Genomic DNA, 27073 nt, shown 5'->3' with positions numbered 1-27073 from the left:
AGGGGAATACTTGTAGGAGAGGGAGGATTCACAGAAATATAAATTACAGACATAATACGGATGTTCACGTCCTAAATAGTTGTGGAAGTTGTTTCTAATGTTATGAGGCGGTATGATGTTCTGCATTGGAAATTGGCATACTGCAAAAACATATTTTCATCTATGGTCATATTCCCTTCGTTAAGAACACTCATTGAATATTTCATGCATTTTATTTTTTCAGAAACTATTGTGTACTGGGTTCCCGGTCACAATTTGTTTGTTAAAAATCCTAAAAACCCTACAAAAAAATTTAAAAAAGTGTCAAAAACACTAAAAAAATATAAAAAATTAAAATCAGATCTGTGACGATCGACAAAAAAGAGGAAAATGAATAACGCAGGACCTACCAGCTACCCAATGGCTTCACTTTATGTTGGTGACCTTCATCCTGACGCGACGGAGGCTATGCTTTATGAGAAATTCTCTCAAGCTGGCCCAGTGCTGTCCATTCGCGTCTGTCGGGACATGGTCACCAGACGTTCGCTTGGCTACGCATACGTCAATTTTCAGCAGCCGGCTGATGCAGAACGAGCTTTGGACACCATGAACTTTGATCCCATCAAAGGTCAACCCATTCGCATCATGTGGAGTCAACGTGATCCAGGACTGAGAAAATCTGGTGTTGGCAACATTTTCATCAAAAATTTGGACAAGTCTATTGACAATAAAGCTCTGTATGATACTTTCTCTGCGTTTGGCAATATTTTGTCATGCAAAGTTTCGTGTGACATGAATGGATCCAAAGGATATGGTTTTGTGCATTTCGAAACCGAGGAAGCTGCACAGCGTGCGATAGAGAAAGTAGATGGAATGTTACTGAATGACAAGAAAGTATTTGTTGGAAAATTCATTTCACGATCAGAAAGACACAAGTTGATTGGCGAGAGACAAAAAAATTTCACTAATATCTACATCAAAAATTTTGCCGATGCTCTAAATGACGAAAAGATGAGGGAAATGTTTTCACAGTTTGGTCCTCTACGGAGTGTTGCTGTGATGCAAGATCCTGAAGGAAAATCCCTTGGATTCGGATTTGTTGCTTTCGAAAACCACGATGACGCTGCAAAGGCTGTTGCTGAAACGAACGGAAAAGAAATTGGTGGACAAGAGATCTACGTAGGTCGCGCCCAGAAAAAATCTGAACGGATGTCTGAAATTCGACAGAGGTATGAAAGACAAAAGCAAGAGCAAATTCAGCGATACCAAGGAGTCAACCTGTATGTAAAAAATCTTGATGATTCCATCAGAGATGATAGTTTGCGTGAAGCGTTTGCATCCTTCGGAACCATAACTAGTGCAAAAGTTATGACTGATGGCGAACGTTCTAAAGGATTTGGATTTGTTTGTTTCAGTGCACCAGATGAAGCAACTAAAGCAGTAACAGAAATGAATGGTCGTATTGTTGGGAGTAAGCCACTCTACGTAGCTTTAGCTCAAAGAAAAGAAGACCGAAAAGCTCATTTGGCTGCTCAATACATGCAGAGAGTTTCCAATTCAATGGGAATGAGAGTTGCTCCTCCAAACCAAATGATAGGACAGTCATTCCAATCAGGTGCTCCTGGATACTTCATGCCAATTCATGGTCAGAGTCGCTACATGCAGGGTCACCAGCTTATTAGGGCAACACCAAGATGGCAAGCTGCCACTGCTCAGCCAGGATTCCAAATTCCTGGAAGCATTCGTGCACCACATGGTGGAGGGCCCGCTATTCGCCCAATGACTGCCCCAGTTTCAGCCAGGAATGGTCTTCAGCAACAACAACAACATCGCATTGATATGCTACAGAGCCGCCAACAGCCAATATACATGCAACAAAATCGACAACCTTTCAAATACAATCAAAGTGTCCGCAACCCTGCTTCGATGGCTGGTGGTGTCAACCAACAAGCCCAAGTCCAACAGCAAGTTGAAACAGTACAGCCTGCTGTGCATGTTCAAGGTCAAGAGCCGCTTACAGCAAGCATGTTGGCATCTGCTCCACCCCATGAGCAAAAGCAGATGTTGGGTGAACGTCTTTACCCACTCATCGAAGCACAACACCCGACTCTCGCTTCAAAGATTACTGGAATGTTGTTGGAAATTGACAATTCTGAATTGCTTCACATGTTGGAATCTAGAGACTCTCTCAAAGCAAAGATGGAAGAGGCCGTGGCTGTTCTCCAGGCACATCAAGCAAAGATGCAGGCAGCAAGTCGACAAGCACAACCTGCTTCTCAGCCTGTTCAAAATCAAGGCATTACCGGTGTACAACAAATCAACCAGGTTAACAACGCTGCTCAGAATCCGGTTCCTGTAGGTGGTCAAGAGTAACAAATTCGAAAGATAATAATCGTCGGTGTTATGTGTGAACTGTTTCGTTTTTAAAAATCATCCTACTTTTGCCCCACAAAAAATTATCCTAATAAAAAAAAAAATTACTGAGCCCCTGGTTTTACGACTTAAATCCAGGTGAAAAAATACTGAAAAATAAAATAAAAAAAATATCAAGAATATTACAAATTTCAAAAACCAACTTTTGACAGTTTTCAACCATTTAACTTGAATTTTCGGAACTCTGACTTGTTTTTTCCATGTTTGCCAAACTGACCTCAAAGATAATAGTAGTAGTTCTTACCATCCCTCAAAACACATTAATAGATCTCTGGATGAGATTTTGATGACCTTGTTTGTTCTGTGTGTCCTTTTCAGGGACTGCTCTAATTTTTTTAAGTTGTTTTAGCCCTCTTTCTCCCAGATTGGTATATGAAAGGATTGTCAAATAATACCAGGGGATTGAGTGTGTTTGAATTTACCCAGAATAATTAAAAAACCAAGAAAAAAATTGAAAAATGATCGAATTTAGTACGAAAAGTAAACTGTTTCTTTTTCGGCCACTCCACTCTGTGTAAATAAACATCCATGCTTGTAAGCTGGTGATCACTAAGTGCAAATTTTATCGTTTTATTCTTGTGGGCTATTAATTAAGATTTGGATGTCAATTATGAATAATTTAATGCAACTATAACTACTAACACAGTAGGGTGTTAATGAAACGACAATACTGTTCAGTGACTACGTCTTTTAGGTAGTTTATTCATAGCTGACTTCCACGATTTCTTGAAAGCACTCATTTGCCAAGAATATACATCAATGTTGTTGTAAATCATTGGTTTACTGTTTGCTCATATATATGGTATTTGAAATTACTGCACAGTGGTGTCTTTTTTTTGGTCTAGTAACATTTCATTAAAATGATAATAGCATGCATCTAATTGTGTCATTTAATTATGTTGGGACTTCAGATTGTAGTAACTTGGAACTACCAGCAAATTTCACCAAGTTTCCAATTTAGTTGCGTTTGCGATGTTTTACACTGGTTGCGCCCTTATCTTGTTTTACAAAATTACCATCGATTGTTTCGGCCATTTGAAGACTCGAAACCGACAATTATAAGACTTTCGGATCATCTAATGTTGCTAGCCGTAGGGCATGAGTTATTGCAAAATACTTATTGACTGATAAAATTTCCGAGAACTTAATCGTCACCGTTTTCGGGTCAAGTAGTTTGTTGACGCTACAATCATGATACATGTATTAGCGTCATCTTGAGAAACCAAGTATTAAAGATACGCGCGGTCAAAATGGCTCCTTGTATTGATCTCGCTGATATAAATGCTTTATGCGAAACAATATTAAAAATCAAATTTCGTATGGTAACTATTCATCGCCGATTAACAAAACGTTTGACAATAGATTTGCTTGTCACGAAAAGTTGTTTGGTTTTTGAAGAAAAGACGCTTGACCATACATACTCCCAGTAAATGTGATATTTTATACTACTGAAATATTTTGGCTTTGTGAAGGTTTGCTTGGCTCTGTAGCCTACTGAAGCTGTTCAGTGAGTGCTTAGTCGTTTTACATGCTGCGTTCCAAACATGGAAGAAGACCTACTCTCAGTAATGTTCAGGATTCAGTGGGTTTATTGACAGGAGATGACTCTGATAACCCAAACTCTATTTTTTTTTTAAATTCTTCTTTCTTCAAATATTCTATTTTTTTTTCGTTTTGTAAACACGTAGAATAAAAACCATAACCTACAATACACAACATAGGGATAGGATAGGATTTACATAATTATCCCGGGGATAGGAAAGCCGATAAGACGGCTTATCCATATGGCGAACCACGGCCTCTCGTCCGGTTACCATTCCAAGTCGGGTATGGGATTAGTTTTTTACTGTATTGTTTGTTTTTTTCGGAAGCATGGACTTGGACTATGGTTTTAAATAATACATCGGAGAATATTTGCGTCGGTGTTGAATTGAATGAAACTGCTCAAGAGTCGCCTAGAGCTGTGATTCTCAACTTTTTTCATCGCACATTAACGGAGAGTTTCATCTTATAGCAAAAATAGTCGCAGAGGTAAGAATTACACAAATGGAAAATGTTTAATCAAGCTAACGTTTGATTGCAACATGTTGTGGCGGTTGGGGTTTCGTGCTAAGCTTTCAAAACATGCTTGCTTAGTTCGGATATAAAATTGTCTATCAATACCATCATGCTTTTGAGTATTTGCATGTACAATGCCATCCACACCTCGTTTGACTCCAGTAATCGATAGGGATGAGAATATTATAGCGGTTTATTGATTCCATGCTGTAAATCCCCAAGGGTCTTGCAGAATGTAACGGAAACCGTCATTTAGTTATGGGCATTAGTTTTTAATCGCCTCGATTCACTCAATAAGGGCCCATTCACATCTGTTCACACCAGTGCGTTATTCTTTAATTGTTTAAGTAAACTTGCGTTGTTGCGTTAACGCATCATTTTGGCGCACTGCGTCAACGCAACGAATTCTCGAGGAAACATTCCTTTGCGTTGACGCGCTGCGTTGTCTGAGATTTGAGTTGAGTTCCGGTGCTTTGTTCTGTGGTTTGGCGATGGCTTTGAGCAAACATCAAAAATTGGGATTACTGTTGTGGCTGAAAAGACGCAAGGATAAAAAAAATAGATGCAAAAGAAGAAGGTGGTGGGTGCATCCTATTTTGCAGAGAAGAGAGACTAGAGGTACGGTACCAGTATTGCAGTATTTTCACAGTACAGCAGTAGGTAGGCCTACCGTACCCCAGTACCGGTACGGTACCGTACCTGGGTACCGGTACGGTACGTATACGACTGCACCGTATTTCTAGCCGTTTGTAATAAACAGAATTTGCTACTTACATGGTTCTAGATTTAACAGTTAACATACCATACTAGCCCTTTAGACCGGTGCCATATTCCAGTATTCAGGTATTTGATCTAGTTCAGTAGTTAAAAAGCTGAAAGGTGTTCTGACAGTCTGGACAGTGCTTATCATAGTACTGTAGTATTACGGTACCCTCTACTGATAGTCTACAGCTCATTTTAGTGCAAAAAGTAGTATTTGAGAGGTTTGAAAATATATATCATATTGAATGATTACCGGTACCTTAACGGGTAATATCTGAATATTGTAACGTTAACAGGCGAGTACCACAGGCTTTTGAAAGAGATGAGATTGGAGAGGAGAAGCTATTTTGAGACCTACCTCCGCATGTCAGTCGAAGACTTTCAAATTTTAATAACTTTAGTTGGGCCTGTTATAAGTAAACAAGCTACAGCATTCAGGAAGCCGATACCACCAGAAGAGAGAATTGCAGTAACATTGAGGTACATTAGCTGATAAGTTAGCAAAAGCGGTTCATTATATCACTTTGTGAAACCAAAAATATGGATGAGCTATTCAGAAGTTTATGTCTATGATATAACAGGTTAAGAAACACTTATTCAGATAGCAAATACAAACATTTGTATATCCAGGGATAAACATCACAGTAATCAGCTTGTATCTGATAATAATGTGCACTCGTGTTTGCCATTGGCCGCATATAAAAATATGTTTCCATTTTATGATAGACTATTATTTATAAATTCATTCACACATGAGCATATTTTGTTATTTATTATTACATAATGTGTCAATTGCTTTACTTTATCTTTCATTTTTTCAGATTCTTAGCTACTGGCGATAGCTATAGAACTATAGCTAACAGCTATCGTCTTGGCATATCAACTGTGAGCAACATTGTCTCAGAAACATGTTCTGCAATATGGGATGCATTGAGAGGGGATTTCCTCAAATGCCCATCAAGTTGTTCCGAATGGACTGAGGTTGCCGATGTTTTTCACAAAAAATGGCAATTTCCAAACTGTTTGGGCGCTATTGATGGAAAGCATGTTGTTGTTAAATGTCCTAGCAATGCTGGATCGTTGTATTACAATTACAAAAAAACGCATAGCATTGTGCTCCTGGCTATCGTTGATGCATGGTAAATATTAAACCTGATTTTGTATCACACTAATTTGTATTCATAGGTAAACAATTTTTGTAACTTACCACTTGTGGTTGCTTTCTATGAATGGCTAAATAAATTAGAAACCAATTATTTCCCAATATTATGTGGATTATACATGGGCATTTATTCCAAACAGTGCCATCAAGAATTCAATGAAATTCATATTTTTCAGTTATAAATTTCTTGCGGTGGACATTGGCGCCTATGGCAGAGCAAGCGATGGGGGAATATTTGCGAACTCGTGTTTTGGCCGTCGCCTGCAGAATGGAACCTTGAGTCTACCCTCACCAAGGTGGGTTATTTAAGCTAGTAGTCCACCTAGACTTGAAAATGACTGCTGATGTTTTTTTCTATAACGAAACAGGCTATGATTTTTCTTTACACCTAAGTAATAAAGGCTTATTATTTTAACAACTTAGTAATAACCCATAAAAATGAAGCATGTTTATGCAGAAAAACCTCCTACCTAAACCTCATTTTGTATTTCTGGCTAAATAGGGCAAATTTATTTTCAGGCCATTGCCAGTAACGGATGGACCTACTGTTCCGTTCGTATTCATTGGGGATGAAGCCTTTCCCTTGAAAGAAAATCTGATGAGACCATTTCCTGGCAATGGTCTCTCGCAGGAGAAAAGAATCTTTAATTATCGCCTATCGCGGGCAAGAAGAATGGTAGAGAGCACATTTGGCATCTTAGCTAATCAGTGGAGAGTCTATCACAGACCAATACCATTGAAGCCCAGCAATATCGACTCTGTCATAAAGGCAACATGCTGCCTACACAATTTTTTGAGAAGAGATGTTGCTGGGGCTGCACCAGTTGACGATAATATTACAGTGTCCACTCAACTGCTGCATGACATACCCGGGAGTGGTGGCCGTGCAACACAGAGCGCACAATCTGTTCGCAACACCTTTGCCAACTACTTTGCAGGGGAAGGTGCTGTGCCCTGGCAATGGCACCATTGCTGATCTTTTAACAATTTTATAGATGATTACTGAACTGCAGAGATATTACAAATCTGATATGCTAGTATATTTGGTACTCCCTAAGGATGTGAACCAAGATGGACACCTGAACCTGGTATGTTTACCAGGTTAGGTTTAGGCCATAATTTATTCCAATTTTCCTTATTTTAGTTCGGGGACTAGACAAGCGACTCCCTTAGTATTTGTACCTGAAAATTTTGCCTAAACCTAACCTGGTAGACATACTAAGTTCGGTGTCTGCCATCTTCGTTCACATACTTCAGGATTACCATATAATCAATAATTGAAAACAATGTGTTCCAAGTAAATTATATTTCCCCAAATTCGATGTTGTACAGAAGCTCGTGAATTTTAATTTTCGCAAGTTGCAAACGTTGTACTGGTAGCCTGCGTAGAGTATCTACGAGGCTCAAGGCAAATTTTTCAGCATCATCACTCTCTGTATGTAAATAAAGGTATGATTATTAGATTGGAAATCATTTGTGTGACACAAATATGCCTCATGGAAAGGTTTTAGAATTAAATACCTTTGTTGACAAGACTCATGATAGTTTCGTCAAGATCAGTCGCTTTTGTAAGTGCATCTTTATCAGATGCTGATGTAGTGCAACTGGTGTTCATATTAGGTAAGTTGTCAGCTTCACCACTCATTTGGACATTATTTCCATCTTGGAGCACCACAAGAGTGACATCCTCGTCAATATTTGAAGACGTTCTTTGGAAAAGAGTAAGTTACATGGTCATAGTTTGGGGTTCCGAGATCTGGAGTAGTCAGTCAGTCATTTGCGACCGTTGATACTGTGGGGTAGGGATTAGAAATATTATTGCGTTTGTTACGAAAGCAAATAATACTTACGTTCGAAAGTCGACGTGCTCGTCTAGGAACTTTAGCACTTCCATGCTCTATATCCCCCTGCTGCTGCCCCACTCCTCGTAGCCTCTGATTCCCTTCTTTTCTCTTTCCTATACCTATCCTTTGTAGATCTCCATCTGGTCTTACAATCTGTCACTGAAAAGCAATTAACTTTGAAGTTTATTCTGTTATCTTGCATTTACTTAATTTCTTCCTAATTGGTTTTAGATGCAATATAGTAACAGATAACTATTCTAGGCTCATACTCATTTTCTTACCACTTCTTCCCAACGCCTCTGCGACCTCTTCCCACGCCTTTCCCTTTTTAATTGTATCCCTGTAGGCTGCTTCTTTTACAGCGTAAAGACACTTCCTTTCTCTGACCTCAACTATGAGATGTTCTAAGTCCATACCTGCCATACCGATATCTAATCAATCTGTATAAAAATCATTGTACATTTTTCATTGTTTTGAAAATAATAACTATCATTGATATACAACGGCATTATACAATCGCCAAAACGTCTCAAATTTATATCCAAACAACAGCTGTCTTACCTACTCTGCTCTTAAACACAATGCCTATCAAGTTCCTGATCCAAAATACGGGCACCCGGAATATGACCTTTTGACATGCGTCAACGCAACGCAGTGTGAACAAGTTCAGCGCATTGCGTTGCATCTGCGTCAAAATATAACGCAACGCACTGCGTTGGTGTGAATGGGTTCTAAATCTGTAATTAATTCGGTACATATGAGCTTGTGCATCGACGCGGCCACTGTTCACGCCTAACGCCATCAAACCTTTCCTTTGTCATTGGACTTGATATAATATTATGTATACAAGAGAGCAATGCTCAAATATATGGACACGAAAAATAAAATTAATAAATGAAACTAAAACAGCGAAATTTTGGATGAAATATCAGATCTCATAGGAAATTTAGGAATAAGTAAAAGCAATAGCCTACTAGCGAAAACTACAATCTTTAACCACTGAAGATTTCAAAGCAAGTGGTCTAGTAGTTAAAAAAATGCAATTTTTGAACAACAACAAGAAAAAATAGCAAGAACAACAAAATAACAAAACAATCCATAGGTTCATTTCGTGTCCAATAATGAATTTTGATTGATGCACTGTAGCGTTGGAAATCAGGTACCTACGCGATACAAACTATCTTTCCTTGCTCTTTGATTATAATCCGTATCCTCCGTAAGCGTATGCATAACCCAAGGATGCCTTTACTTAGGCTTACCATACGTCCCGTTTTTGGCGGTACAGTCCCACTTTTCAACGTCTTGATCCGACGTACCGACCAGTCATCTAAAAGTCCCACTCCGGCGTTTAGCCAGTTAGCATAATACACGAACATTACCAATTAGCATGTTCTCCATACTGTTGCTGTGTAGCGTATCGGTAGCCTACTTACTGGAGGTGGATGCGTGGTTTTGTTTGTTTCGTTAGCTTAGCGGATAATTGCTACAATTTGTTACGTGTAAGCCCCGTACGCTAAAAGGGTGCTTAAAGTGAACGTTAATTCTTTTGTATTTTTCGAACTGAAACCGATATTAGACAGATAGTGCATGACGTCTCGATGACAATATTGTCAATGAAGACAGTCGGGGTGGTTTTAAATGTACGCTCCTAATGTAAAATCGGTAAATTTAGAGTTGAAAAAATCACAGCTATGGTCTTTGGAGGCGTCCCGCTTTAAGGTCACAGAGGTTTGCTTATGATCCGCAAGCGTATGCATAACCCAAGAATGCTGCTGCAGCAAGAATAATTTCTCGGCGAAAGTTACAACTTTAACCACTGATTTGATAGAGATTGGTCCGGTAAAATAAAAAACGATTTGTGTCGGATAACAAGTTGGCAAAATTTGGTTATATAGTATAATTTGGTTTAGTACGCAGGATTATACAAAAACGATTCTTGGGGCATGCGAATGAAAAATTTGTAGGCGTAAACTAAAGAAAAGTGGAACAGTGGTGGTAAATTGTACTACTGGTTGTGTATATTTATGTTTAAATATTCATCCCGCAATTTTTTTCACTCTCTGGGTCTGATAAATATTCCATCGACGAAAGTCTTAGTTAGACTGCACACAACTCCACCCGGGGTATAATTACTAGCAATATATGTACTTCTAATAGAAACAAGTCTAATTGTTTTCAATTTCACACCCAAGAATAATTTGCTTTGTCTGACCACAGAGAATGATAATGTTGACCCTCTATGTCTATACCGGTATGTTAATCGTTGGTCTATACATAGCAGTGGTCAGGAACCCATGGCTCGCGAGTCATATATGGCTCTTTTCTTGACGACATGTGGCTCCCAGAAAAATCTGGTAATCCATGGCTAGCCTTACCAAGTTTCAAACTAAAGTTATAGCCAAATTTGCAGAACATTTGCCAATACGTTTGCGAAACGCGCTCAGCGTCTGTCTCTGTCTATGTTATGTGCGAGAAGTGCCAGACAGAAATTGTGACAAAACTAAGGGATTCCGGAACATATTTTGTGACATCACGAAGCAACAAAGAAAAGCCATCCGTCCGTTTGCGCTGTTTATTTGTAATATTTCGCACAACGGAGATGCCTATGAGAAAAAAAAGCGAGGAGTATCGCGGATTTCAACATGTGTTGCATGTGAGCAGTCGTTCAAGGCCCTCAGCGGCAGCATCAGAAGTCACATTAAATGTATATTGAATGTGTTGACTTTTAAGTAAAAATTTAAGACATGATTGAAGAAAGAAAAACGCTGTATGGCCCACACGGAAATGCAATTGAAAATATGTACCTTTTATGACTCTCTTGACCAAAAAGGTTTCCGACCCAGTATACATAATTTGATCCTCCTCAAGTCAATTTACCCGGTGTGAGCGAATCACAGATTCAGATATTTGTTTTTGTCGTGCGAGAAACATTGTGCAATTGAAAATTAAATGCAATTAAATAAAACGAACAATATTTCAGCAAAAGACTATCGAGTGAGCGACACCGTTTTTGCTGAGTTCAGCAGCAGCTTACGTAAGACAATATGGATGTGTTTTATTGCAAATGGATACACTACATGAGAACTAAAAAAGAACAAGAAATTCAATGAAAACGTGTTGATGAAATATGTAAATTTTGAGCTCTGACACAAACGACAAATCTATCCCAATGACGCTAACACTTACAATATTGCCTATCCGAGATCCAAAGTACATCTGCAGCTCTGCTTGTAGTAGTGTTATAACCATAGCCATTATTATATAATGGCTATGTTATAACTTTATAAGTATAGGCTCGCTTGCGGTCCGGGTACTGCTGTACTGTATAAGTTTATTTCGACTCCATAATCAGCATAACAATAAAATGATTGGTAAAAATAAATAAATAAAAACCGATTATGAAATCAGGAGAGCAAACAAAATCTTAGATAAGGTTTAAAACGTACCGGTACAGAATGTTTATAAGATGGAAGGTTTTGCCAGAAGCGGTACGTGTTGACTCACCTAAAATAATTGAAATATTTCACACTCGCTCACATGCACCCACACACACGACACAACCATACAGAAGTTATAAAGTAAGAAGAACATGATAAATTACATACTGGTAGATTCCCTAGAAAACACAGATTTCCTACTGCACTAGGCCACTAGCGCTGTAGAGCAACTTAGCCGCTGCAAGCACAACAACTTACAAACTTCTAGCCTTTCATATCATTCTGTCATTGGTACACGGTGCAGTACTATTCCATTCCTGAATAGGTAGATCTGCAAGATTTACCCATGTAAAACAATCAACTGTGAATATCCAAATATACCGTATTTGAAGAGTAGGTAGGTTTTAAGAATAATTCCGTGTGCAGTGTTGACTGGTTTAAATTCAACCGCAGAGTGTCGAAGCGACAGTTTAACAGCAGTTTGTGTATGTAAAATGAATTATTTTGATTCCTTGTGGGAAAAGACTGATGCTCAACTGACTTTGACCAATGTAACGGCAGCTTATGAGAACCTGAAAAAAGAGGTACGTTAACAGGCTAAATTATGCCAGTATTTTTGTACATGCAGACATGACTATCATATTCACCCTATCGGTCTTTTTCCAAACTTGAGCAAGAAGTTCATTTGTAAATCTCGGCAAATCAGTGGAATCTTGCAAATTGTATTTCCAGTTCAACTGTTACCGGTACTGTAGTAATCAGTAGTCCTCTCATTTTTAACAAACTCTGTACAATCTCTGAGATATTGAGTATATTCTAGGACTATAATCAATAGCAGATGGAAAGCCACTTCATTTAATATTATTTGCCTTATATACGGATATATGAAAATATATCAGTATATTGAGCTCTATCTGGAAGTCAATCCAATCCCTTCCTAACTTAACTGTTATTTATATGAAATCCAACGTTTATGTTCAGATATGTCACAGAGTTCAATTCTTAAATTTAAATGCTTTGACACAAGCAATTTTTGCTGATACAATGGATACGATATTGTTTATACTCTCAAGGAGCCAGCATGATTAGAAGTTGAAATAGATTTCCTCCAACATGAATTAAAGATAGTTTTGATGTGTTTTTGCTGTGTGGCGCTTTATGCTAAGTGTTAGGAATAAGCTCGCCTTGCGTGGGTTCGCAGGCTTTAATCCTATGAGGGATAATTATGTGCATGAGGATTGCTGAACTCCTCGCTGCCATAGGGTGGTTCATGAAACCGTTGGTCAGTTATGGCTTCCTCTACCATCAAGTCTGTGCATCTAAAACATACAACTGGCTAACTGATCCCATACCCGATATTGACTGGTAACCAGTTACCAGACGAGAGACCATGGTTCGCTATATGATTGAGCCTTTTTTTATTGTCTTTCTCTTCCCCGGGATAAATATGTAAATCTTATCCCATCAAGCTTAAATACAATTGCAAACTCTAAATTTGTTTTCAGCTTAAAACTGCATGGGATTCTGAGGATTGGCAAATAAAAGTTTTGATGATTGAACTCGTCCTTGTTGCTTTGTTGATTATTTTAATATTTATTGCTTGGAAAGTGAATGGGCATGCAATCAGCAAGTTACTAACCCCCGACAGTAAGAATTATTTGCTATTGTCAGATTCTGTAGCCTAAGCCAGGGCTACTCAACTATTTTCACCAAAGGTCCGTTTAGAAAACTTCAAAATTACTGGGGTCCAGACATTACAAAAAATTTATTTTATTAAATAAACGAAACTTCAAATGCAATATTAAATACAAGAGCAATGAATGGCTCACAAATATGGACACAGATGTCGCGCATCGGTAGCTTTGTATTTAAATTGTATCAAAATCATCTGAAACGATACTTATAATGCAAAATATACAAGCAGACGCGGTCCAAATTGAATGGTCGAAAGGTCCGGATTCGGACCGCGGTCCGCCAGTTGAGTAACCCTGGCCTAAGCAATAGTTTAAGTATTTGTGAAGTTGACCAAATAAATATTATATGGCATACATATTAGGTAGTTATAATGTTATTAGGGATTCTTACATTGCTCGAAAAGAGATTTCAAGATAGTTCCAAATGTGCGATTGGATTGGGAAACTATACCCTATTGAAAAGTAAACCAATAAATAACGTTTTAACGTTTGTATCTCTTTTTACAGGTAAGATTCTGGAATCTAAATTGTCAAAGTCACGGTATTCAGCTACAACATTAAACTGTTATTCAAGGTATGCTTGCAACTACTGCTTTTTGTTGCGCTTATGGCCTGCTTTGAAAATTGATATAATTCATCTCTTCTTTTAAATAATTTTGTTTTTGTGTTAAATAACAAATGTAGGAAAAAGCTACATTTTTCAACTCTTTGAAATACTTCTATGGGATTTGTTTTCATGTAAATGGTGTGAAATAAAACTTCCAATGGTATGTGACCCATGACCCATCCAGGAACGTGTATTAGATGGTTTTTACCATCGTTGGGATAAGAATAACACAGATAATGTTTATCATTGACATGCATTCATTTAAAATTGGTATTTCTATTCCAGGCAGAATTTGAAAAAACATGAATAACAAGATGCAATCAAACACACATCCATCAGAATTTACAGATTGTTGGGGTGATGATGAACGCATGAATTTTTTGTTTTCTGCTTTTCCGGCTGATAGATCGGTTAACCCTCATCACTGGGACAACAAGATGGCGTTTTGGAAAAAATTGATACAAGATATGTCTGCAAAATTACCTTATGGATATGTCTCATGGGATAACTTGTTCAACAACTTAACCCGTCAAGGGAAAAGGCCACTTGGACTACAAACTGTTTTTGATGATATGATCCAAAATGGGGAAATTGTTCCAACTGCACAATATACACATGATATCCATGCTAATCAGTCTTGGGTAGGATGGGGGTTGAATTGGTGTGTTAAAAAACCTGCTTCGTGGATGGCTGATAAAGTTCTCAGTCCCATTAAAACTAGATCAGGCCGGGACCTGAAAAAGGGCCAGTTTGTTATTGTTTCTGCATTGGAACACAAATGCAATGAAGTGATGGCAAAATTCCATCAATATGCCTCGAAGAATGAACATAATCATGAATTTCTGAATGTTGTTTCTTATTTGCAATTACAGGATATAACCAAAACTATTTTATGCGATACAGAGAGTTTGGATTTGACGCTGGCCACTCTGAAGAATAAAGGAATTGTAGAAATTAAATCTAAACATGAATTAATAAGCGAGCAAGCCGCTGAGAACAATCATAATGTTGCTTTGAGCGAGAAGTATATCAAGTTTGCAAAGCCTGGCAATAAAAAGGTAATTCCATTTTCGGATGTTGATATTGGAATACTACAGCTCTGTGAAACAAGAACACATTTGCAGCAGACCATTAATAACACTTGCCAGGAAATGGAGAGTTGTACTCAGAAAGCAAAGGAGTTACTTAAAAACAAGCAACGGACCATGGCATTGGGTGCACTTCGGAAAAAGAAAAGACTAGAAATATCACTCAGTAATAAAGAGCAAAATTTAAACAACATTGAAGAGCTGTTAGAAAGTTTAAACCAATGTAAAACTGATAAATTGCTTATGGATACTTATAAGAGTGCTGTTGCTGCTCATAAAAAGGCTTCAAAAGGACTCTCACTTGATGTGGTGCAAAGCACAATGGATGACGTAGCAAATGTTTTGGATAACCAGTCCGAAGTCAGTGAAATTATTTCTACCCCAGTATCCTGTGAAAATACTTCTGATGATGATTTAGAAACAGAGTTAGCTGCATTAATAAACGGTCCTAAAGATACCATTGGTTTAGAAGATATATGTAATAAAATGACAACGGTTACTCTTGAACCAGGGATTGTTGATCTTCCTATTCCACCAACTCATTCACCTGGCCGTACAGAAACTACAACAAGAAATGTTCAAACAAATCATACTCATAAAATTAGCCTTACAAGCTGACCAAAATCATTAGTAGCAATAGGGGCTTTTCTCTGCCTAAAATGATAACCACAGGGTGCCACACAATACTAACCATTTTATAGTGTACTATTTGAGATGCAATAGAACTTTAGTATGCCATGAGATATAAAACTTTGGAATCCAAAAGCTATAATTTGCCAATTAGCAGGTGATGAAAACACTGCTCAAGTTATTGGTTATCTCATTCACGATTGAGAATGCCTGGTTCAAAAAGTGGGAAAGTATGTTGACTAGCCAGTACTTTGCCACATCCTTCAACCAAATCAGCTTGTTTCTTATCCCATGGGAAAACCCTTTTCTTGCCGCAAATCAGAACAGATAGCATGTTTGAATCCTTATTTTGTTGTGGCACATATATACTCACTATACCTTTTTCTTCAGAATGATTGCATTATGTTATAGCTTGGTGGTATTTAGATGTTTTTCTATTATTATGTAAATGTAATGGTTTCCGATGAGCATGGTCAATAAGATACATTATCTTTGTGTCTGCAATTGTGGTTTTCTACATTTTCACATTGTTTCACTGATAATATATAAAATCTGTATTTATTGCTGAAATATAAATTTAATCGTTGACTGCAATTGAATTGGCTGAAAACTTTAACCAATTATCATCATGGATAGTTCAAATATTGTTATGTAGTAGTAGATAAGCTGTCCAGTAATATAAGTTCTTATTACACAATGTAACAACAACATCATTATATTGAAGGGCACAGTTACTTTCCCATTGAAAATTCAATAAATAGGGGCGATGCACTAAGTAGGTTATTACTTCATGCTATACATAACAAAATGAGAATGCCTGCAGAAGCTTCACAAAGGATCTTCAAAAGTGCCATCGGTGCAGTTTTGCCCCCTGCTTTGGTTCACTCTAATTTGGAAAGACTTGGAGACACACTTGCTGTTGGTAAGTGCTAGAGTTAAGGATAAGGTAATAACAAACAGCATACATAATTAACAACATAAATAACAATCATTTCGGTTGTTTAAATTACTATGCAGATTTGACAGTTTGCTTTGTAAACGCTGGTTCCATTTTAGGCTCGAAAACATATGACTTGCGACACAATGTGCATATAGTTGGATTTGGAAAAGCAGTATCAGGAATGTGCAGGGCTGTTCAACAGCTGCTGGGAGACCATCTGGTTAGAGGAATAATCAGTGTACCTTCAGGGACTTCGAAAATTCTGGAAGAGGCAGGAAAAAGGTTGGTAGGATGATGGGGAATAAGCACCGTGGTTGCATTTAGGAGCATCCATAATTTGTTGTTTCCAACTACTTCACTGGCTTACATGTAATAATTAATTAACCCAAATGTTTTTTCATCAATTCTGTAGCTTCCTCCTGCCAGACAAAGATGGAAAAATCTCAATGTGTGAAGGTGCAGTTAACAATCTTCCGGACGAATCTTGCATTTGTGCAACTCAGAGAATAATAGCTATGTTACGGGATTTAACAAAAGACGACATAGTTATAACATTGGTGTCAGGAGGTATGCACAATATAAAAACCTTAATCTTCATACATGAATCATGAAATATCATCGAAATAATTTATAATTAGGAGGGTCTGCACTTCTTTGCGCTCCTATTCCGCCATTGACACTAGATGACAAAATGCGTGTTACATCATTTCTCGCAAAACAAGGAGCAACAATCCAAGAGTTGAATATAATACGAAGATCACTATCTATAGTGAAAGGAGGAGGATTAGCACAAATTGCATACCCATCTAAGGTATGAAGGAGAAAACAACTTATAATATATTTATTATTGAATTTACAGAGGATAGTAGGATAGCTTAGCCTTAAATATGATGGCAGGCTAAAATCTCTGGTTCAATCTCATGCCCACCACCTCACGGCTATATATTGCCAAAACTGAAAGATTATGCCCCTCTAAAATAAAGTGGCTGCTTATGCAGAGGCTTGTTTGGAGCGAGAGGGCATCTATATTAAATAATATTAAGGTCACTAAGAGTGTTAATTTAATTTTTCAGATGGTCGCTTTAATCCTATCAGATATTATTGGAGATCCATTAGACCTAATTGCAAGTGGCCCAACAGTTTGCACGGAAAGCAATGTTGAGCAAACAAGAATAATAATGAAAAAATATGGTTTACACAACAATATCTCCGCTGATGCAAAAACGATTCTACTAAATCCAGTTCAAAATAAACCAGGGGATCTACAACATGTACAAAATATCCTCGTTGGTTCAAATACTGTAGCTGTGAACGCATCGTTGAAGGAAGCAGAAACGTTGGGATACATGGCTTTTGTTCTTTCCTCAAGCGTTGAAGGAGAAGCAAGAGATGTCGGTGTTTTCCTAATTGAATTCATGATCAAAGTGATAGAATGTATTACAAAGCGTCATTTAGAGACCGAAGAAGAATTCACTAAATTCCTATACGAGCATCTTATCAGAAAATATGAAAGCAAGAACTGGCCATGGATATCTAATATCAATAGATTCGCCAGAAAGTTACATCAATCAATAACTAGCTCCAACCCAATTCTACACAAAATCTGCATAATTGCTGCTGGTGAAACTACAGTTACAGTAAATGGAACTGGTAAAGGTGGTAGAAACCAGGAAATGGTACTCGCTGCAGCAATTCACCTTTTCAAGTACTATAAAAACATTGATTACAATCTCTGTTTTCTTTCTGGTGGAACAGATGGCCAGGATGGACCTACAGATTCTGCTGGAGCCTTTGTTGATAGCAGTTCTAACTTTATCACAGACCCATCTGATTTAGCACAAGCAGAAAAAGCATTGCTCAATAACAATTCCTATCATTTTTTAAGCAATTATTCGGATACCTTGTTAAAAACTGGTCTTACAGGAACAAATGTCATGGATTTACAAATTTTAACGATTCAACGGTTTTAACGGCATTGCTCAATAACAATTCCTATCATTTTTTAAGCAATTATTCGGATACCTTGTTACAAATGTCATGGATTTACAAATTTTAACGGTTGAGTACATGAATAAAGTGTGCAATATAATTTAAATCACATTATTGATGTTTGAGATGTAAATCAACTTAATTTGATAGTACAGTCGGATGGACCTGAGAAATATAATAGCAGTCGCAATTCACAAAATTCTCACTTGTAGAGGCATCAATCACTAGTGCTTATCTGTGCAATGGATGGCCAATACATCATAAAATTCGTAGATCGCACAATATTATTAACCTTGTCATGTTAACACCAGACAGATGATCCTAAATATAACAGGCGCAGTAAAGCCAGAAATGAAGCAAGTTATGGCATTAACAGCATGATTGTCCATAATATTAACCCCACTAATCCATCTGACGTCTTGCCCTGGAGAATTCGATATCTTTTTTGTGATGTCATTGAAACCTAATGAAAAATATGACAGATGCTGTAGTGAAGCATGAAGAATTTGAAATAAAAATAAGATGCCGCTAATATATTAGGTGTGAGGTAGTTGGGAGCTCAAATTTAACCTATCGAAGATTCCCTTTTCCCGGAAACAAGAGTGTAAAACCTACCTGAATACTGCAGTGTTGCACCGAATAATGAATCAATAAATGAACCAAACAATCCTGATATCATCCCAGTGAATATTATGGGCCATTGTTGGCTAAAAATGGAATAAAAATATTAAGTACCATTTATCATGCAATAACTTTCTTACATCGCTGAAAATAAAAGAATTGTTTATCTGACTGAACTCCAAATGGTATATTTCACATGCAGATGAAGCATTTTAAAACTTGTAGTTTCTAATAAAATGGACATCAGATTTTAACATCACATTCACAAATAATAAAAACAATATCTTAGGGTAGGATACAACAAAAATTCACTAAATATCATTGGAAAACATCATTACCTTTCGACAGGGCATGTCAAGTACATTGTTAGATAATATGTGATTCCAATTATCAGGCCACCGAAGGCACTTGCTACTGTACCAACTGATGTTATTCCTCCATTTGTACCTTGATAAATATTAGAATCAAATTATCGTAATAAATTGAATGAGCAATAAAACCGGACAAAATTTAGTTGAGAATAAGATATTAGTCAAGACTTGGTGGGTCAAAGCTTTTCTAACCACCTCACTGACTGCCCACTGACCTCCAGGGCTCAACAAAATGAAAGACAACCATGGACAAAGTCTGGCTGCAGGACAACAGAAGATTTTATTCATATGAAGGAACAGGTTCATTTACGACAATGGATTATTCAATTTGTAATTTTATGGAGTGCAGGATTTTTGTCATTGCTTGTTATTGAGATTGCAGTTCGATGAAAATCAATGTTTTTAGCAGACACCATCTGTTCTTATTGGGTTAATAAACTGGCTTATTTATAGTTTTGCACATGCATATTCGGGCAAAGGCCCCCATGCCACTAAAAAGGTTGGAACTACTAGCCCTAGGTGATTGAACCACAGCCATATATTAAAACAACACTTTATTAATAACCATTTTCAAGTACAGTATTCAAATATTATATCTATATTGACCTGGAGGAACTTTCTTCCACGTAGTTACTAGAATTGTACTTCCATTACCCATAACAGAACCGACTTCTGATGCCCAGGTATCACCACACGCACAAGAAATGCTGCCGAGCACAGCGACTGAAAGCCATGAACTGAAATTAAAGATGGGAATTTAAACATTAACACATTAATGATTTATTCTACAACTTTTAAATTCTAAAATATATATTTCAAAAGTAGCAAAATGTTATCAAATGATTTTGTGTAGATATTAAAACTAAAAATGTAGTATCCTAACACTCGCATGAAGTTGAGTGCCCATGGTGTTCTATCAATACCCCTAGCAAAATTACAGTAATCTTAATAGGAATGAAGATTGATGACACATACATTGAAATTGAGAATTAAAACGTTTCCTGGTACCATGATTCAGAAATAGTGAGCACAGATTATTTACAACAGCAGAAAGGCTAAATAAAAAAAACAGTTCAAATCATATTGCTTTTATTTTTGTCTGATCTTTAAAATTTTATGTTTAGGATATAGGATTCTCATATTGCTAAACAAAGCAATCGAATGTTAGGGGAAAAGGATTAAGTTGTGACCTGACATAGAATCCATGTTCGCTGAATTTTATAGGTGATTCACCAATCCCATAATCCATCATGTAAAGAATTGCCATAGCTGATGGAAACCCACCATTGCAAAGAACCTGAATCCAATTTCGTGACCCTCCTGTGAATACATAAAGAGATAAAAAAAGGCTAGTTTAGTGAGAGAAAAAACATATTGTTTTAGGAATTTACCCATACTACATACAGCAAAAAGAATATGACTATCATTGATTCCAAATCACAAGTATATATATTATTATTGTTTCATTAATTATAATTGCTTTGACTTTTTTAAATAAAAAATTTAACCAAGATAAAAATAATGCAGTAGTCATTTCAAGGGGCTTGTCTGGAAATTCAATTCATTGTTTACCGATTTCAAACTCATAGGGTTGCGTTTTCTGGAAATACCAATTCTGAAACACACGTTCAGTTTTAATGATCTCCCTATACAGATAGGTGTGAATTTGTGATGACGATTAGAGAGTATGAATAGAAAATGCTGTTTTTTGGATGCAGATGTGATATCGAAATATTCTATTTATATGGCCCGATGAGGATATCAAGTATCAACACCAGGAATACTAATTATACAATATTGTAACTCATTTGCATAACACTGAACCAGTGACTACTGTAATTTTCAACTCATACCAACTTTATAATCTTCCTCCTGCACTCTCTTTTTATCTGCCTTGAATTTTGTCAACTTTGATGAAGTCAAGAAGAACACAATCATTGAAGTCATAAAACAATAGTTTGCAATCGTCAGTGTGAAACCAACAAATAAAGCTGTGTTGCAGCAAAACAAAATGAATTTAATATTTAGCAGTGCTGGGAGAGCTTTGAGTCATTGTTTCAACTCAAGTTGGACCTGAGTACCCATTCATCAGAGACTCAAATCATCTCAATGGAATGCTAGTACTCAACTAACTCCCAACTCCGATTATAATAACCAAATAATTGACTTGGAGTTGAGTGACTTTTAGCCAACTCTGATATATTGAGTAAAAAAATATGATGAAGTTCAAAAAAAATCCAATTTTTAGCTCGCCATTCATCTTGAATTTATGCATTCTACACAATACGCGAGTCTAACGCCTAAAAGATTTGGATGAAATAGAACAGCAGAATAACAATATCTACCTGCAATAGCACCAGAAAGTGATAAGCTGTGTTTGTGTAAACCCCGAATTGCGAGTAATATTGGTAAACCTGTGCAAAGCAACCATCTCATTGGTGTGACAACATTTATCCCACCTGAACAATAAAATCATGTGATCATCATGAATTTCAGTCCTTAAAATGATAATTGTAGACTACAACTCACTCATGAAAAATCGAGTCACATGCAATAGTACACTAACAATACCTACCGCAGAACTTAGGTTAGGAAACATTATTAGTGTATTATGAAATTATTACTGAATCAGAAGGTGTGATTCAAATACCAGACTATAGACAAAGTAGGATTTCAGGATTAAATATATTTGTAGTCTATATAGACTAAATTTACCTGATCAGAGAATTGCTAGATACAGAGATACCGTATTGGACTACACTACCAAGATTTTAAATGAGATCTTAATGATTTGTTGTTTGATGGCCAACCAAAAACTCAAGTTCAGGAAAAATATGGAATACTCACCATAATGGGTTCTGATAGATAGTGATAGCAACCAAATTGCTAGAATTGCTGGCAGAAAAATTGTACAGACAATAACAAAAAATATCATCAAAGAATGAGAAATTTTCAACCCCGAAGATGTATCGGACATTGTCCCTAAAAGAACTTTGAAAGACACTTAAATGGCAGAATATGTGCAAAATAGAGAACCTCTCACCACGACGATCCGAACTAAATGATCTGTAAACGAGAGAGAAAAAATTGAAAGAAAAAGTTTCCTCAATGGAAACCTAATACCCACGTGCTCTCGTTTTTTCGCAAACCATAAGGTCCAAATCGTAGTTCGAAAATAGGCAAGATGTCAAAGGTGCCAAAAAATTGAGATTTGTACAGCCATTTAGACGCATTGTTACTCCTGCACTCACTGACTTAGGCATATTTTTATACATTAGTGCATTGCTATCTGAGAATCTTGAATTTAGCTATAAATTGAATAACTAAAAATTCAGTTCGCCTTCGGAGGAGTTTTAGTTTAGTTGCAGTAATCAAAAATTAGCCCTGTAGTTCCTAAAAACCTGAAATAGCGAATACTGAAATAGGCAACACTAAAATAAGATATCAGCATTTGCTCAAACATTTTGAATCGGAATGATGGTTTTGAAAGAACAGAACAAGTAAACAAGCCTTTTAGTCACTTCTTCCTGCTTAAACTCATTATCTCAGTATCTATCAATGTGTCAGATAGATTTTATGTTGGATCCTCTTTGTGCTGTTGTGTAAATTGAATCTTGTGACACTGAAATAGTAAGTCTAGTAGGCCTGTAGGCTATAGCTATGTAGGCTCTTTTAAATTTATAGTAGTCCACTAGTGAATCTTGAAAATTACAGTAGGTTTTTCACAAAAGCACCAAAAAGACCACTGCACCTGTTGAAATGGTGGTCGTTCTGGAAATTCGATATTAATATTGGAAGCATTGAAACGGATACAATGATTTTAAATTCAACGTATCGAAAACGACAAAAGAACCCAATACACGAATCCATGTTTGTGCATAGACTGTAATGAAACTTTCAATCTGTTTACGGAGCTTGTTTTTTTAGTAACAATTTTTTTGTCACTGTGGTATTTTTGCAATGAAATTGAACTACGGCATCACCATTTTACGTCAACGAGTGCTTTTTATTCCATATTTTTGTAGGAAAAGCACTGCAAACATATTATAATATATTAATTATATGGGCCGACATGTTTACGTGTGATTAGTCAGTTAGTGTTTTCCTGATAATTGATTTTATAATTGCCGGAGCGCAGAATTTACCAGCATTGTTTTGATTTGTTTATATGTATCTTGATTCACTGTATCACATTGTCACCAATGCCAAATCAATGTAGTTTTTATGGTTTTTGACCCTTCTCGTCACCTTATCACATTACATTTACACCTACACACTTTGTTACTTATCGATCTTGATCGGTAAGTATGTTGATAGGTATTTGTTTGTCTGTCTGTCTGTTAGACGCGATATCTCACGAAAGCGAGGTAGAATCTGCTCCAAATTTTGCATGTGCATTCATCATATCTCGGACCAGAAGCCTATTGATTTTGGATAAATAATGAATTATGTCGAATAATTTGAGAGTTATTAATTAATTAGTAATGGGACACGCAGTGTCACTATAGGGTCAGAGCGAATGAATCGAAACCGAAGTTTCTGTTTTGGGGATCCCTAACTTTGATCGATAAGTCTTCGATCGATATTCTCGTCTTTGTATCGGATTGAATTGGTCCTTATTAGCTTGAGTATTTTAAAAGTAAACAACTACCCGAAATTTCATTACATTTGCGTATTTTTTTGTGTTTATTGCTGGCCCAAGCCTTGTTTAATAAAGTTTGTGGTGAGCGAGCACATGATACTCATCTTGTTTTAAACGTTTTTAAAGGTTTTGCTTGCTCTCCAGAATTCTCCATTTTTCATTTTTTTGTATTGTCAGATTGTGAAGTTTTCGAAATAATCTATCTACCCCAGCCCACCCACACTCAACATGCGGTCAACGGGTTAACCAACTATTTTTCTCTATTTTATTCGCTTCATAAACGAAGTATTATTCTTCCCAGAAAATTCCTATCGCTCTTTTATATTTAATGATTTTGCAAATGTCCAGAGAGTTTGAGGTGACTTATTTATATGATACTATGCTGATTGTTATGTCATGTATGTCTGATGGAACTGATTGCTATCTGCTAATGAGAATATTTAGTACATAGTTCATGGATTTTACCACATTTCATATTTACTGTAACTGCCCAGCTGTACCATTTTTTCCCTTCATAATTAGACTTTTTTACGACCTTGGTGTAGTTTATTACTCGAAACAGATTCAGTGAAACTTAATTGAAATGAAAACATAACAACATGCCAATGGCTCTTGAGAGTCAGTAAATAATGAAGTATTACCCGTATATAGGTTATAAATGCATAATTTTTGCTTTCACATTTTCAGAAAATTAAATGGATGAAGTCAAGGGAAAAAATAGTCAGATATTCTGTCTGACATGGGTTAAAAGAGGAGTTGCAAAACTTGAACCTGATCAAGTTATTCTAACTCCTGAAGAATTGAAACTTGTTATGAAAAATGAGAAGCTACAAGATATAGAAGAGGATGCTGATTCTGAGGAAGATGAAAATGATGATAGAAAAATTGTAATCAAAGTTGGTCCTGAAAAATCACATTCTGATGAAGAAGATCTACAAGAATATGGTCTAGAAAATTATGATGATGAAAAAGGTGATTTCACAACTGGTATTTCTGGTTTGGTCATGTTTGCAGACAATGATGCGGATCCTTATATCACAAAGAAGTCAAAATCTGATTCAAATATCAACTCTGATTCTGAAGACGAATCAGCAGAAAAGTCAGCAGTCCAACTCAAACCTGATGACAATCTGCTTGTTTGTGCCAGATGTGGTCAACATTCTAGTGTTTTGGAAGTTTATGTATATAATCACAAATCAGGAGACTTCTATGTTCATCATGATATACCTTTGTTGGAAACACCATTATGTATGCAATGGGTTGGATTTGATCCAGGTGCTGAGAATATGAATTCAGGCAACCTCCTTGCTGTAGGCAACTTTAATGGAACGATTGATATATGGGATTTAGATGTATTAAATTCACTAGAGCCTGTGGCTTCTATTGGGAAAGGTAAAGTTTCAAAACAAAGGAGAAAAATTGACTTTCGACATGCTGATGCAATTCTAGATATAGCATGGACTGATGTTGTACATGACCAGCTAGCTTCCGCATCGGCAGATACAGTTATAGCTCTTTGGGACTTGGAATTAGGAAAAGCAACTCGAGTCTTCAGAGACCATAAAAATAAAGTTCAAACTCTAGCTTGGATGCCAAAATCTGATAAACATTTACTGTCAGGTGCTTTTGATGGAAATATAATTATGACAGATACTCTGGAAATAAGAACAGTTGCACAATGGACTATTGATGGGGAAGTTGAACGCATCACATGGAATAATGAAAATAGTAAATACTTTGTTGCCAGTTGTGATTCTGGTTTTGCTTTTTATTGTGATGTAAGAAAGCCTACCGAATTTATACATAAATGGAAAGCGCATGAAGGTGCAATTCCTGGCCTTTTCTTGAATCAATCTGATTCTAAAAATAATTCCTGCTTACTTCAAACTGCTTCTAGTGATGGTCTTGTAAAACTTTGGGACCTAAATTTTGACAAACCAAAATTAGTTCATGAAAAAGATATGAAAATGGGAATGGTACATTGTTGTGAAGGCAATCCAGATGAAAATTCTGTTGTTGCTTTCGGTGGACAAAAAGGTCAAGTCAGATTGTGGGACCTTGCAAAAATTTCTGAAACTGCAAAGTACTTTGATTTACCAGAGCAAGTTAATAATATAAATAGTGATGTTACATTAATTAGTCCAATTAGTGGAGATGGAGAAGAGGATGATGAAGTTTTGAAATATATACAGGGAGAGGATTACATTAAACCTAACAAAATAAATAAATTTTCTAAACAAAATGGAAATCATCCTAATGGTTCTGGTGATTCAAAAAAGAAAAAACGTAAAAGAAAGAAAAAAACTTCTGCGAACCAGTCAATACAAAATAAAAAATCACTGATCTAACAATGAACTACATTGGTCTTGGAAAGATAAAAATAAGCTCAAGAAACGATAATAATATTGACTTGAAATTAGTTTGAAAATTCAAAATATTTTTTATTATGTTATGTCCATATTTTGGCAGTTGTCATTCTTCATTTCTTTTGAAATGTTTACTTTGATCTTCAGAATTTAACCTAATTCATCATGCCTGCGAAATCCTGTTGAGATTTATTTCCATAACACTTCTGATATTCGTCAATATTTTTCTGAGAGATTTGATAAACATTCATAGGTTAATAAATTAATTTACACTGCATTTTAAATGTTTGTTTGTATTATGAGAAATATTTCATCCAAATCTCTTACTCAAAAGTCCATACTCTCTTTACCAACTACTTCAGGCAGAATGTTTAAATTTTCCAAAATAGGAGTAGTGCTCTTTAATAAATGCTGCCAAACTTCTTAATATCACTTTTTAGTGTAAGCTTA

General features: G+C 36.5%; 7 protein-coding genes across 7 annotated transcripts; 5 read left to right on the top strand and 2 right to left on the bottom strand.

The window, feature by feature from the left end:
• Positions 1-205: 205 nt before the first annotated feature.
• On the top strand, positions 206-3288 carry LOC120335228 (polyadenylate-binding protein 4-like). Its single transcript, XM_039402702.2, has one exon. The coding sequence runs from the start codon at positions 370-372 to the stop codon at positions 2350-2352; it is 1983 nt and encodes a 660-aa protein (XP_039258636.2). The 5' UTR covers positions 206-369; the 3' UTR covers positions 2353-3288.
• Positions 3289-7696: 4408 nt separating this feature from the next.
• Positions 7697-8973, bottom strand: LOC120336973 (uncharacterized). Its single transcript, XM_078119914.1, has 3 exons — positions 8245-8973; positions 7916-8103; positions 7697-7827 (listed from the first exon to the last, which is right to left on the bottom strand). Exons 1-3 carry the CDS (start codon positions 8286-8288, stop codon positions 7697-7699), a joined length of 363 nt encoding a protein of 120 aa, XP_077976040.1. The 5' UTR covers positions 8289-8973.
• A 685-nt stretch (positions 8974-9658) lies between these two features.
• Positions 9659-14501, top strand: LOC120336690 (uncharacterized). The gene is made up of 4 exons (XM_039404423.2): positions 9659-12259; positions 13181-13322; positions 13877-13943; positions 14262-14501. Exons 1-4 carry the CDS (start codon positions 12170-12172, stop codon positions 14284-14286), a joined length of 324 nt encoding a protein of 107 aa, XP_039260357.2. The 5' UTR covers positions 9659-12169; the 3' UTR covers positions 14287-14501.
• Positions 14291-16310, top strand: LOC144432164 (charged multivesicular body protein 7-like). Its single transcript, XM_078120297.1, has one exon. It carries the CDS (start codon positions 14291-14293, stop codon positions 15680-15682), a length of 1392 nt encoding a protein of 463 aa, XP_077976423.1. The 3' UTR covers positions 15683-16310.
• Positions 16311-16482: 172 nt separating this feature from the next.
• LOC120336689 (glycerate kinase-like) lies at positions 16483-18685 on the top strand. Its single transcript, XM_039404422.2, has 5 exons — positions 16483-16616; positions 16751-16916; positions 17047-17201; positions 17273-17445; positions 17708-18685. The coding sequence occupies exons 1-5, from the start codon at positions 16502-16504 to the stop codon at positions 18602-18604; spliced, it is 1506 nt and encodes a 501-aa protein (XP_039260356.2). The 5' UTR covers positions 16483-16501; the 3' UTR covers positions 18605-18685.
• A 204-nt stretch (positions 18686-18889) lies between these two features.
• LOC120336692 (transmembrane protein 19-like) lies at positions 18890-22725 on the bottom strand. The gene is made up of 8 exons (XM_039404425.2): positions 22463-22725; positions 21961-22074; positions 21469-21606; positions 20806-20935; positions 20222-20352; positions 19583-19691; positions 19239-19330; positions 18890-19086 (listed from the first exon to the last, which is right to left on the bottom strand). The coding sequence occupies exons 1-8, from the start codon at positions 22590-22592 to the stop codon at positions 18920-18922; spliced, it is 1011 nt and encodes a 336-aa protein (XP_039260359.2). The 5' UTR covers positions 22593-22725; the 3' UTR covers positions 18890-18919.
• Positions 22726-23222: 497 nt separating this feature from the next.
• On the top strand, positions 23223-27063 carry LOC120335461 (periodic tryptophan protein 1 homolog). The gene is made up of 2 exons (XM_078120278.1): positions 23223-23245; positions 24945-27063. The coding sequence occupies exon 2, from the start codon at positions 24953-24955 to the stop codon at positions 26603-26605; it is 1653 nt and encodes a 550-aa protein (XP_077976404.1). The 5' UTR covers positions 23223-23245; positions 24945-24952; the 3' UTR covers positions 26606-27063.
• Positions 27064-27073: the final 10 nt, after the last annotated feature.

The sequence above is a fragment of the Styela clava genome, chromosome 2 (assembly GCF_964204865.1).
Source record: "Styela clava chromosome 2, kaStyClav1.hap1.2, whole genome shotgun sequence".
NCBI lineage: Eukaryota > Metazoa > Chordata > Ascidiacea > Stolidobranchia > Styelidae > Styela > Styela clava.
Note: the sequence above shows the minus strand (reverse complement) of the source record. Positions and strands in the feature narration are given on the sequence as shown.